This window comes from Schistosoma haematobium, chromosome 3 (assembly GCF_000699445.3).
Source record: "Schistosoma haematobium chromosome 3, whole genome shotgun sequence".
In the NCBI taxonomy this organism is placed as follows: domain Eukaryota; kingdom Metazoa; phylum Platyhelminthes; class Trematoda; order Strigeidida; family Schistosomatidae; genus Schistosoma; species Schistosoma haematobium.
In genome coordinates this window covers 23,286,777-23,300,621 of record NC_067198.1, presented here as the reverse complement: position 1 = coordinate 23,300,621, position 13,845 = coordinate 23,286,777, and the positions used below count along the sequence as shown (strand labels likewise).

The 13,845-nt window shown below is 31.7% G+C and overlaps 1 protein-coding gene across 3 annotated transcripts in view; it reads right to left on the bottom strand.

Moving 5' to 3' along the window:
- HIP1_1 (histidine permease) overlaps positions 1-13,845 on the bottom strand; it is a 61,458-nt gene that overhangs the window by 12,663 nt on the left and 34,950 nt on the right. For 2 of the 3 annotated variants that reach the window (XM_051213319.1, XM_051213316.1), the window contains exons 14-18: positions 8,411-8,732; positions 7,433-7,522; positions 5,914-6,024; positions 1,470-1,780; positions 707-850 (exon numbers count right to left, since the gene is read on the bottom strand). In XM_051213319.1, coding sequence (XP_051069287.1) covers positions 707-850; positions 1,470-1,780; positions 5,914-6,024; positions 7,433-7,522; positions 8,411-8,732 — 978 coding nt within the window. Of the gene's footprint in view, positions 1-706; positions 851-1,469; positions 1,781-3,533; positions 6,025-7,432; positions 7,523-8,410; positions 8,733-13,845 lie in introns of those variants that run through there. The other variant, XM_051213318.1, reaches the window with a different exon arrangement.

Here is a 13,845-nt window from a genome sequence, read left to right as displayed (position 1 = left end):
AATAAGACGGATACTGATCACCATTGTTAGACACTTGTTTTTACCTATTATTTGGTTAGTGTTGTCGTCTTACATCTAGTTAATTTTCTCTCGTACTGTCCCAATTGTAACTCGAACCGGTATATATTTATCCAATACCTACGATAACTATTACTAGTAAGCTCTAAAACTTACGCCGTCAAAGCTTTAAAAAGTTAATTTCCAAACACCTCAATTGCTAGTGACTCAAAATTTAACTATTCAAATGAATTAATGGTATAAGAAACAGTAGAGATTTGCAGCTCTGGTAGATGTTTTAGTGGTATTGTATCCTCTAAGCTACTTTATATCACAACAGGCGTAGATGATGACTAGAGAATGATAATGACAACTTTCCAGTCAAACTAACACTACAACCTATTATGATTTCTTTTGTGTTTTCGTCTCTAAAATCATCTAAATGAGGAATTTTTAAACATACTATTTTTTCAGTGTTTTCCGAACTACCTATAAGGTGAAAACCATAATATTAGGATAATACAATACACCTCAGTGTTTCAAATCAACTTAAAATATGTCAACTTATCAACCAACAACTAATAAACACAAATATTTAAGAAGAAAAGAATCTGTAAGCTAAATGATTTACATCAAAATATAATAATCATATATAAAACAAAAGTGTAAAAATAACCAAATCGATAAAAGTATACACAGATATACATACTTCAAACTCTTGTTGAATCAGTTTAGATTGTTTCACTAGATCACCAACACAAAGTAACAATTCAGAACAACAATCTAATATAAGTGAATTCACTTGAAGATTTTCATTGTTGATTGAATTTTTTTTAGATTCCTCAATTAATCCCTAAAATAAAAGAATATGTTAACATATAAAGTTGAAGTTTTGAAAAATCCCAACTAATTTTAATAACTAATGGTAATAAGTTCCACGATATACATACAAGGTAAACGAAATCAAGGATGGTTGAACTGGACTAATGACCAATTGATTGGGATGTCAGAAATTAGTAGCTAGAGTCTCTAAGTGACATTGTTCAACATCAATACATTATTTATGTTAGTTAGAGAAATTACGTCTTTCGTGAACTTATATTCATATTAAGTCGAAGTATAAATTCTCATTTTAATGAATAGTTTCGATAATAATTTCAAACAATAAACAACGAGTATCTTCAGTATTAAAGAAATGTCTCATTGATGAGCGTCAATAAGTATGGAAATAAACGAGGTATGTGACTAAATGATGATTGAATTCAGCATTTTAATTAGTAAAAAAAAACGAAATGTATATTTTTTGATAAAGTGTAGCCTTTAAAAGCGAGTTGCTGGGTTTGAATATCAGTATGAACATCAACATCGGGATCCAAACATACTTAGTTGAAGAATCCCGAACAAGATGGAACAAGCAATCTGGATCTCACTGCTAGCCCCAGTTCATAAATTGATGAAAAAGAGATGATTACCTGGAATTTCTGTTCTGCAGCTGTGATAGCCTGAAAAGTGGTTTCCATTTCAATCTGTATCACATCAGTCGACGACATAATGTCATCATTATTGTAATCATTCGACAGAGAGTTCGATAAATTTGTTACTTCAATAGACATAGATTTTAACTGATTATGAATCTTAGATAAATGCTCTTTGATTTGATTGAAATAATTGTGTTTATCGTTATTATAATTTATATGATCCTGATTAATACTGTTGATTTGTAGCAGAACATTAAGTAATTCCGTAAATTCACTTTGAATTAAGTCTAAATTATGTAAACAGTCTATAATGTAAAAAAATTTTGAAAATAAGAATAAATTATGACAAACTTTCACCTAAAAAAAAAAACTCGAAACTAGATTATCAAGGGAACAAATTGTATGGCACAAACTTATATGTAGCGTCGATTAATACACTGTTGCATAATTATTATTGTCAGTACCATTTAATCGTCTCCAGATATCCATAACAGAGTTTTATGAAGCAAAAATAAATGGACAAGTTTCTATATATATTCCGAAACTTTAGAGAAGTTCAACCGCTTTCATAATGTTAGTATGAAAAAAAGGAAATGTGAATAACACACTAGTCAGCTGTCAATAAACTTATCAGGCTTGTGTAATGCTGATGTCTTTCTCTACAGTAGCGAATACGTGTCAGCCAGTGTTGGGACCAAAGATGTTAACGACAAACTACTTGGGATATCTAAGTTCAATAATTTTGTTTGAAATACACTATTATTTATTATCGTTAATAAAATAAAATAGCTAGTTATCAAAAAATAACAAATGACAGTTCTAAGATAGATCTTATGCTAAACAAATAATGGAAAACCATATATTTAGAGCCACAACTATGTATTATAAGTAGTACGCAACACAAATCAGAAATGGAATGCCTGGGAGCAAAAAGTTGAGGAGAATAAACTGAAGAAAAGAGAAAGGGAAACATAAAAAAAGAGAATTGGAAGAATGAGGGAGAATGCAAAGGACAACTCATGGAAAATTTTCAAATGAAGTATTTAATGTATGACCGCGCACGAAAAATCTGCTCAAAAGAATTCCTCGAAGAAGAAATTACTACAATCACCAAATGCCTACGTGAAAATGCATATCCGGATAAATTCATCCACAAATATGCTAATACAAACCTTCCGATTAAGCATGATACAGTTGAAAAGAAAAGCTGCTTCCTATCCTTGCGCTTCAAATGAGATGAAGTCACCGGAATTATCAATCACAGAATTAATTCCGCTTTAAAAGTGACCTACCCGGCAGCCAAACTGACTACGTTATGGAAAACATACTGCTCACTGAAACAAACGAAAATCGACAAGTCCTCTCCCCTCAGTTGCTCCAACTGCATTTACCAATTCACATGTACGTGCCCTAGCACATACATTGGAATAACTGAGAGAAGGGTACAGGTTCGCATTTCTGAGCATATTCCGAAGAACTTGACGCTGCGAGGGACTAAAGCTTTTAACAGTGCAATAGCTCGGCATCTACTTGACACCGGGCATACCGTCGATACTATGCGCGCGTTTAAAATTAATAATAGACAAAGAACTAGTACCGCTCTCCGCTTTGCTGAAGCCATTGCAATTAAGAAACTGAAACCGGACTTATGCATCCAAAAAGAGACTTAAATAAACTTATCACTACCCTGGTAATCTTTTTGTTTCTGTTTGTTTTGTGTTTTGGTTATTTTATTCATTTATTCATTTATTTTATACCCCCCCCTATTACCTAATTCTTAAAATAAATTTTATTCACACATTTCCACCACCTGATCCTCTTAAATCATCTTAACTTTCCAAACCCTATTTAATTATTATTACGTAATCTACCTTATCATTATTTAATTCCATTCATGTCTACAATTATCACACAATTTATGAACTTCACTAAATTATTACACCACCCACCCTGGATTAAACCCCCTCTTTTGACCTCTGACCAGTTTCTAGCATATATATATATATATATATATATATATATATATATATAGTTATTATTGTAATCAAGCTATTTACACTCATTTATGTCAATTGTTTCACACTATCTCCATGTAAAAATTCTATCACAATTTTGGTTTGTAAGCAGCTGACGAGAAACCTCGAAATAATATGAATTCATACTATTCTGCATCAATGTTTGTTCTTGCTCTATTTAAATTCGCCTAGTGTTGTTTTACTTATATTTTCCTATTGCTACTTAGGACTGCAATTGACCAGTTTCATATTGGCATCCTACTCAAATGAATTAAGGAAACAGATGGAGTGGAATTTGAATCAAATACTCCATGGTTTAAAATCGAGTAGCCTAACGGTCAAAGTGCTCTCATACATTAGTAAAATAAGTTCGATAAACCAATACATGCGCGAGACTATAATTTATGAACGACCTTTGAACGAGTCTTAAGCGACCTTGAGAAATATTAGCCAATCAGCAAACAGTCAGTACAGAGTAAAAATATGTTATACAAAACCAAGGAAATAAAGTGGATACACCTCTTGTACATGGTTCAAAAACTTTTCAAGGTTAGAAAGAAGTTCAGGGGTTCTAAAACCGTAATCCATGCAGTAGAGGAAATCATCCATATGGCTACAGAATAGTTGACCTCTGGAGCCACGATGGGGTCCCAAAAACTCTTTCAGCCTCGACCACATAGCTTTAATATTGTTTGTGTGCACTCCGGTTGTTGAGCACACAAAATGCCATTTGTGAATGACGACACGATGCACCTAACCAAGCCTATGTAGGAGTCTGTACGCTCTCCGGTCATCCGTATATTTTGTAGTATCTGGCCGCAGCCAGTGTTAATCGTGCTTTTATTATCAAGTTCGCAATAATTGTCATAATTTGCCTTAGTTAAGAATTATATATAGGGTTTCCATTACGAACTGACATCAGGTATAGTGCCAAAACTCTATTTAGCTAAATGGATGAAAGACTCGCAGCCAAAATCCGAGATCTGTTATCTTATACCTGATTGGTTCGTCCACAAATCATAATCTCGCCGGTTTATTTGTTATAGCCGCTCAATTATTACGGTTTGTTTAAAATCCCCTATGAACCGATCGTACGTTAGCATTAAGTACTGGAGTTGGCGCCGTGACCTCGGAATCCCTCAAAGGCTTCTGATTGGCTCGTCCATAAATTATAGTCTCGCCAATAGTTCGACAGTTCATTACTAACTTAATTGTTATAAATTATGATTATAACTGTACTAGTACAAAATTAGCTTTATAAGTCCATTTCATGAGAAGAAACACGTGTATTGAATTGGATTCCACTGCTAATCACATGCTATCTATTTTATATAAGCTTGTGTTGTAATAGCTATATCAAGGCAATATACACAGAATGTACATTTGCCAAATGAAACCCATCAAAATTCTGTCAAAATATTAACAAAGAAATTATCTAAACCATTGTAAACCAAATTATTTCAAAAGACTTTTTTTGATGAGTTATCCTGGTGATAACTATTGATACTTGAATAGGACTGTGATAATCTTTATTAAAAGTTTACAGAATATTAAAATTATGCCACTTTCATTTCATGGTTTAATGAAACTATTTAATTTATTGTCAAAAGAATATCAATACAAACTTCAACATAACTTTACATATTATTCATATTTCACTACTAGATATTTTGTTATAAAACAGCAGTATGAAAGTTATTCAATTTTCGTTATGTAGTATAACCTATAGAGTTCTTGGTCGATTCTGGCAACAAATATGGAAATCTTGTAGTGATGCTGAGTAGGCATCTGGTAAATCATTTAACCAGGAGTCTGGAATTGTAATTACACCACAGTTACGATACATGTTTAGGCTTCGTAGGAATTGAAGACAGTCCATCGTGTCAATTAGTGATCGCCAGTTAGATGGGAGCAGTTCAGAAATCAACATCTGAATAATGTTCATTCTTTTCAATGAATACTGTCAGCCACCACAACGTCTCTGATTGTACTTTTTGTAAATTGTACAGCGAAAGGCTGTTAGCTTTTCATTAACGTACCTGAATAGGCCATACGATTAACAGACATAATCATGTGTTAAAACAACCAAAAACAGATAACATGTTGAAATATCTACATGGCAGAAACAGAAAGTTCAGCTATTCAAGCAGACCGCCATTCATTACTAATATTATAGAATGTATAATAAATCACATAAATTTCTTGGAAAACAGAAAAAAGGAAACCCAGATGACATTTTTGAACGACTAAAATATACTTAATTTTCAAAGACGTGGAGAAATCCAATTGAGGTGTATACTTACGTGCTTGCAAGGAGAATTTAATCAATCCACACTTTTCAGAATCTAAAAACACACTAAGTTAGACACAAACAATATTAGATGAGATAAAGTACCAGGAATAATATCAATACAATCACTTACTGTATGAAGAATCACTTGTACCATTTGATTGACGTATCGATTTAGATAAGAGAGATAGTAATGATAACTGAGAGTTTAGCTGACCAATATAATATGAAGTTTGAATCAATCCTGTTAAAATATACAAATTTATATACAATGAATAGTAAATTAAAAATTGTTTTATTATACTTCTAGTACACTGTAATACAAACTTAAAACAATCATGAAGTAAAGAGTAATACGTGGTATCCCCAAATCTAGTTTAGGCGATATGTTTTACATTTATTACTGACTAAACACTAACTAATGTCACGTTTGTTTAGAACGTAATGATGGTCAAACAATATTGATCAATTCTCAATGTAACAACTAAATGAAATGACTCAATATAGTTGCACGTTTTATTTCATGGTACACAGTTATCAGGAAACTCCAAACATATGTTCCATGCTAATTTTTATTTATCAGAAAAGTATGCCAATGAACAGTAACCAATGTTATATAAGTAATTATTTAGTGTCTGGTGAAATTTAATTAATCAAGTTGTAACGTGACCATCATCAGTTTAAGTAATTTAGTATCACAGGGTATTTCATTTGATGTGAAGTGATTGTGAGGCTATAACTTCAGAGAGTGGTGGGTCCAGGTTTTTTGTCTAACTAGATCGCTAGCCAATATCGAATTTGTTTCGAGAGATGATAAATAAAAGTAAATTGCCGAAATCATAAACCTTAAAAGATTTCGTTGTATATACTTCAAATAAATGATAAACGTTAAATGGTTCATACTACGTGATGAAATTATGAAAGTGTATCAATTACGCTTGAGTGAAACGTATATCTAAAATATGTAAATATAGAAATAGGTGAATCTTTTGAGTCTCATTTCATCAGTTACTTGCACTTATGATATCCAAATTCTTTTATTAACAAACTTCATGTAACCAACTTTTTAAATTTGTTTAAAACTTAATAAATAAGCCAATGTTATACCTACGACTGAGACACAGATTAATTAATTGATTCAACTTATTTACAAAGAACATATTTCTGTACCAAGCTTCAAGCCACAATAATTATAAGGACATTTGATACTAAAAAAGTACATTAACCGGAGTAGATGGAGTGGGGTTAGTTCACGAGAATTAATGATTAGGGGATGAACTCCGAAAACACTAAGTCACTACACCACTTATTCATCAAATATTTTTTTCCATTTTCTAATTAACATTTTGATATTTCTTCCATCTTTGTTGTTGTTTATTCTAGAATATTCGTGAAGTGAAGAAACACTGATGAAATAAAACACAAAGATTCATCTTTTTTAAAATAATACTATGATCTAAAGACAGGTTTAACATAAGGGGAGAAATTTCATTCAATTCAAAAATACAGGTTGCTATAATTATATACGTATCCAAAATTAACATTTAATATTTTTCAGTTGTGATCCATCAAACAAATTCGAATATTTAAAGAATTAATGAATAAATAATTAAATTTTGAAAAATAAAAACAAATGATTTTATAATTATTACCTTTTTCATTATCCGACAAGTAGTCAGTTAATGCAGATTCAAATAAATTAAAATAGTTAGTAACTTGTGATAAATGATTTAAAAAGTACGCTAAAATAAAAATAAACAAAACAAAACAAAATGAATATTAGGTAGCGCATGATATTTTGATTTCAACTCGTTGAACAAATTTACTATCCTATTGTGAAGATATTTTGACAGTAATAATTTATATACTTTTTAAAAGGATTAAATATTTAGAAACTATTGAATTTGACAGTAAATACGTCAACTAACGAAACACATTTGAATTTACTGACAAAATAGTAATTTGTTAATATAACAAAAAATCAAAGTAATTATAAACATTAGTGATGAAATGAAAACAGAGGCATTAATAAATAAGAAAAATAGATACAATGATATTAACTGTTCAAGATTGACAGAAACATAGAGGTATAATTCAATATCTTTAAAGGTATGTTATTTGAAGCCTTATACAATAGAGGGTGGAAAATGTCTTCGTATAATCATGTAGCGATAGTGATTCAGAAAATCTTGAGATGTGATTTACAATTATTAAGTCGAATAGGTGAGTGAGAAGTCTCAATGTAAAGGAGAGGAAAACCTTACTTTAAAATCAGTGGTTCACACAGTTTTTAGGATCTCGAAAAAATAAGACAATATAAAACTCGTTTATTTATTGTGCAATACATTAATGCCTCATCTGACACTATCGTCCTTCTTTATAAATAAAAATTTTGGATCAAGAACATAGTGAATAATTCTCCGAGTAGACCATACACTCTCCATACATTGATTGGAATCATGTATAGTTGATCTTGTTAATATGCAACAACGAATTCCACCTATCAACATTATAAAAACTACGATTTTCTGACATATAATTTCTGCAAAATGTTAAAGAATTAGACTACAGATCGAATTCACGGGATTGTATGAATATAGAGGAGAAATAAAAGATAAGATAAAACTCACTTGGAGAACAATGTATGTACACTTCTATAAATTCAGGTGATTGCCCAATAGTTTGATTACTTTGTAATACAGATAATACCTGCTCAACGGTATTTGTTAAAAGCGTTTGTTTAAATTTATCCAAATGCATTGTTAATTCGCCATTCTTACAATCTTTATCATCACCAACAATATGTGTGAAAGTATTTCCGTTGCATGTATCATTTCCCCTGACTGCAAATAACTTCTCCTGGTTAAGTTGATCATTTAAAACTTGCAATTCATTAGTTAATTTGGAAATTTTCATTTCAGAATCCTTTAATAATTGTTGACTTTCTGAAAGCTGAAATTACCAATCAATTAATCAGATTATTTTAGTTACGTTTTATCAATGAAATGATGGGATAATAGACTTTCGTTACTATAACGAGCAAAATAGTATTCTAAATGCACTAACTATTAACTAAATAACTACGAAAATCATTCTGCTTAGTTTTTCGTTAATTAGTAAAAATAAATTACGGCTTGGTAAAAACGTTCGCCTCATAAGGTCACTACATCAAGTCATCACAGTGTGATGAAATTAAACATATTATTAGTGAAGGAATCAAAGTATTACCAGCTTCTATGGTTGTGAAGACCGGTGTTAGGCAAGGTTGCTTACTCTCACCCTTTCTCTTTCTCCTGGTGATCGACTGGATCATGAAGACGTCAACATCTGAAGGGAAGCGCGGGATACAATGGACATCTAGGATGCAGTTGGACGATCTAGACTTCGCAGATGATCTGGCCCTTCTATCCCAAACGCAACAACAAATGCAGGAGAAGATGAACAGTGTGGGAGTAGCCTCAGAAGGAGTGGGTCTCAATATACACAAAGGGAAAAGAAGGATTCTCCGATAAGACAGTTCTACTATATGGGGCAGAAACCTGGAGAACTACGAAAGCCATCATCCAGAAAATACAGATGTTTATTAACAGTTGTCTACGCAAAATACTTCAGATCCATTGGCCGGACACTATTAGCAACAACGTAATGTGGGAGAGAACAAACCAGATCGCAGCGGAGGAAGAAATCAGGAAGAAGCGCTGGAAGTGGATAGGACACACATTGAGGAAAGCATCCAACTGCGTCACAAGACAAGCCCTCACATGGAATCCTCAAGGCCAAAGGAAAAGAGGAAGACCAAAGAACACATTACGCCGGGAAATGGAGATAGACATGAGAAAAATGAACAAGAATTGGATGGAACTAGAAAAGAAGGCCCAGGACAGAGTGGGTTGGAGAATGCTGGTCAGCGGCCTATGCTCCATTGGGGGTAACAGGCGTAAGTGGCAAGAAGCAAGCAAGTAAGTAAGCGGGCGCGCAAGGCAAGGCAAGGCAAGTATGTAAGGCAAGTGCAAGCAAGCAAGCAAGCAAGCAAGCAAGCAAGCAAGGGCAAGCGCAAGCAAGCAAGGCAAGCAAGGCAAGGAGCAAGGGCAAGCAAGGAAGCAAGCAAGCAAGTAAGCAAGCAAGCAAGGGTACAAGGCAAGGCAAGCAAGGCAAGCAAGCAAGCAAGCGCGGGAGGCGCAAGTAGCAAGCGCGCGCAAGCAAGGCGCGCGCAAGGGGCAAGCGCGGCAAGGCAAAAGTAGCAAGCAAGAAGGCAAGTAAGGCGCAAGTAAGTAAGTAAGCAAGTAAGCAAGTAAGAGTAAGTGTAGCATCATTATCATCATATTGCTTATTTCAGTAAATTATCATTCAATTAGATTATTTTTAAGTTTACTATGTTTGTAAGGGTTCCTTTTTTTCTACAGTAAGGTTTAATTGATTAAACAAATATGATAATCATAAATATTCTATATATGTCCAATAGTAACTATATACACACTAGGAATAAGAATCACATGACATTTATTGTGTATCATTTGTATATTAGTCAGAATGATAGAGAAGAAAAAATGATAAAGAGATATGAGAATAGTTATAAATAATTTCTTCCCAGTATAAATTCATATATAATTTTAGTGATACCAATTGTATCTTTGATATTGAACATCAACTGTCTTCAAGTTCCAACAAGTAACGCTTCGCTTTGAAGCACAAATAAAATAAGTCGTTTTCATAAAGACAAATATAATTAACACAAGAGCTACAATTTTATGTAATGATTAGCTTATGGAAAATTGAATAATGTATATTTAAACAATAGTATTCATAGAATTATGTGGTCGAAATTCGAAAAGATTTCTTTTTTCAAATAATCGAAAATATTAGAATAAATACAAGGAATAATGTAAGGAAACAGAAGCAAAAGATGATAGTAAATCAGATTTTAACAACATAAAATGAAGTGATTATATTATATGAATCATGTTAATTAACACAAAATACAACATACTAGTTTGCCAGTTATTTGCTTATATCATTTTATGCTTTTCAGACAGAAGATCTACTAGTTTCCAGAACGTCTCAGACCAAAATAACAATAAACTGAGGAATGTTATGTTTTGGTTTGACTGTATAGAGATGTCTTTAAAATAGATTCCACTCACAAATGTAACTAAAAATGTTTGAAATCCATCAAATATCACCTAACAATTCACTATATAGACATATCGTCTATAATCAAGCATACATATATAAGCAACATAGAATCATTTTAAAAACTAGTCGTTAGAAAGAATAGTCATGGAAATATGTAATTCATACTTTGATTGTCACAACACGATTTTTACGAAAAGCGAATGACATTCAGACCACGTCAAGATTTAAAGGCAAACTATTGTGCACTGAAGAAGTAAAGGTGAAATTCCTCTATATTGTTTATTTCTTTGATTCGAAGTCAAATTGGTGAAAAAAATTAAAAATAAATTATCGCGCTACTTATGCCATAAATAAATAGTATACACTGGAACACTAAAAATTCTACTTCACACATGCACTGAACTACTAGATTATCATCTGTATTTATGACTAGTTTATTTCAAAAATGAGTATATTACCTTGTTAAATCAGTATGTATTTGAAGTTAGTTTGTTAAACACTGTCCCTTATTCTGCTGAGATTTAGGTTAATCTGGGAAGAATTGGTCACAGAAAAGAAACTTGAAGATGATGATGGTCAGTTGCTTGATTGACTTTATAATATACTAATAAATCAATTCACAATGAAATTTAAGTAAAATTAAAATCCGGATATTTGATATTACTTAGAGTGTGTACATACAGGTAAAACACTAGACTAATTATCTTAAGATTGTACATTAATCTAATTTTAAAGGAAGCTACAGTTTTCATACAAGAGAAACTCAATGACACAAATTAATAGAAATTAGTAGTTTAACAGAACTATGAAATGACTTCAATGCGTTTATAAGGCGACAATGAGAAACACAAAGAATTGTTTGTAAATAGGAAAAAAATTATTGAATAAGCATTATGTGTAACAGATAAATGTAGATGTATGGATGTAAGCACAATATGAATAAATTACAATTTAGAAACTGATAATCTTAATGGATAAAATGGTTTGTGTATACTAGCCAAAAATACATATAAAAAACAATGATACATAACTAATACCAGAGCTACAGATAGATATTAGATGGTAATTTAATAAGTACTTCATGATATTTAGCTGAATTAATGAAAGAAAAAAAGTCAGTTCAGACTATATGTACCATAACACTAACATGTGAAACAATCTACTGTTAGTTGTTTAATTCACAAGATACAAGATTTAAATCCATAGTTGGTTGACTGAAACAAATGTCTTTGAGAATTTCCCAGTGCTGTAATTAAACATGTTATAACTGAACGAACGATTCAGGTCAATAACTGATAAAATTTTATTAATATTAAGGTTGCTTGACTTCATTAACAAAGAATAAGTAAAGGCATAAACAATTCGATGGGATGAGGCTGTGATTAAGATACTGAGTTGTTTTTATAGTATGTATTTTATCTTGAATTCAGATACATATCCATAATAATCATAAACGTGAATAAAACCAATTCTCTGGTTAATCGTAAGAAAAAAAAGTGTCAGATTCTTTAGACAAAAAGAATTTCAATAAAACATTTAGACATAAATATTTCCATCTCTAAGGTTTTTGACCTCTATCCATTTGCTTGTTAGTTAAGTAATTATAGCTTCATGATTTCCAGAGCAGATGTAAGTAACGTAGTGGTGCATTTTGTACCCTTAAGTTTACACTAAAGAAGTTTGATAAAAATTCCAAAACAGATTGAGTTAATAGGCTACTAACTTCATTGAGTTATAAATAATCATATAAAACGTTTGATAGAATTACGAAATAACGCTGAATATACGCAAAGTCACGTATTGGGTATTCTGATACAGTCAGCTGTGATACATAGAGTTACTGACCATAGACAATCTCCACTATTTTCTCTCAAGTTGTAGACAGAAAATTCAAGTTTCCCTGATTTTTAATTCAACAGTTCGATCGATGGTCGTTCTGGTATAGTTGTATAGACTTTTTATCTTATTGTTTTCCCTAGATTTGTAAACTTTCTAGTTTGAAGATTGAAATATCCCATTGTAAATATTTTCGATTGAAATTTCATCAAAACATCCGGCTGACGTATTATACATAGAGCGAAATGTGTGTGCTAGATTCCACTGCTAGTAATATTTCATCTGTCCAATACTAATTTGTGTCATAATGACCATACTAAGGCAATCCACATGGGATGCACATATGCCAACTAATACTGATCGAATTTCAATCAAAAATATATACAATGGGATTATACAATCTATTTCAAATTGAATTGTGATTAGTCATGTTTATTGAAGAATTATTTTGACCACTAATTTTTAAAAGCGGTGTCGAAAAACATTCATTTTATCTCTGATCCCAGTACCTTTAATGACGACAGATTATTCTTCTCAAGTCACAGAGTATTTGAGTCTAGAGACAGTTTCATTAAGGAGATAAAGCGTCACAGCTTACGTCATAGGATCACACAAATGATCAAAATAATCAAAGTGAATTAGTGGCCAACTAACGGAACATTTATTTAAAAAACCACAGTTGTCATTTTATGTACCAAATTAACTTTTATACATATCTATAAATACTTCTTTGCCCATTTAAAGAGCATAAACACAGTCATTAACAATAAAGTCAAATATCAAACAAGTTTTATTCATTCATTAATCAATTCATTTCGAGCTAAATTTTAGCGAGATTTTGTGAATATGTAGTAAACAATGACCTCAGGATGTAAACGAATGACATACATTAGGACTGTCATCTATCTTTCTATTTCTAACTGAGAGATGGCTATTTCGCTAAAATGACACTGCAAGCACAACTATTAACATGAACTACGAATAATCAATTTAGTAAATATTATATTGTAACCAATAGTAAAATAAATAAGTTTCATAATAAACAAATAAGTAATTCACTTCATAATTGATTTCTAAAACTGAAAACGGCACAAAC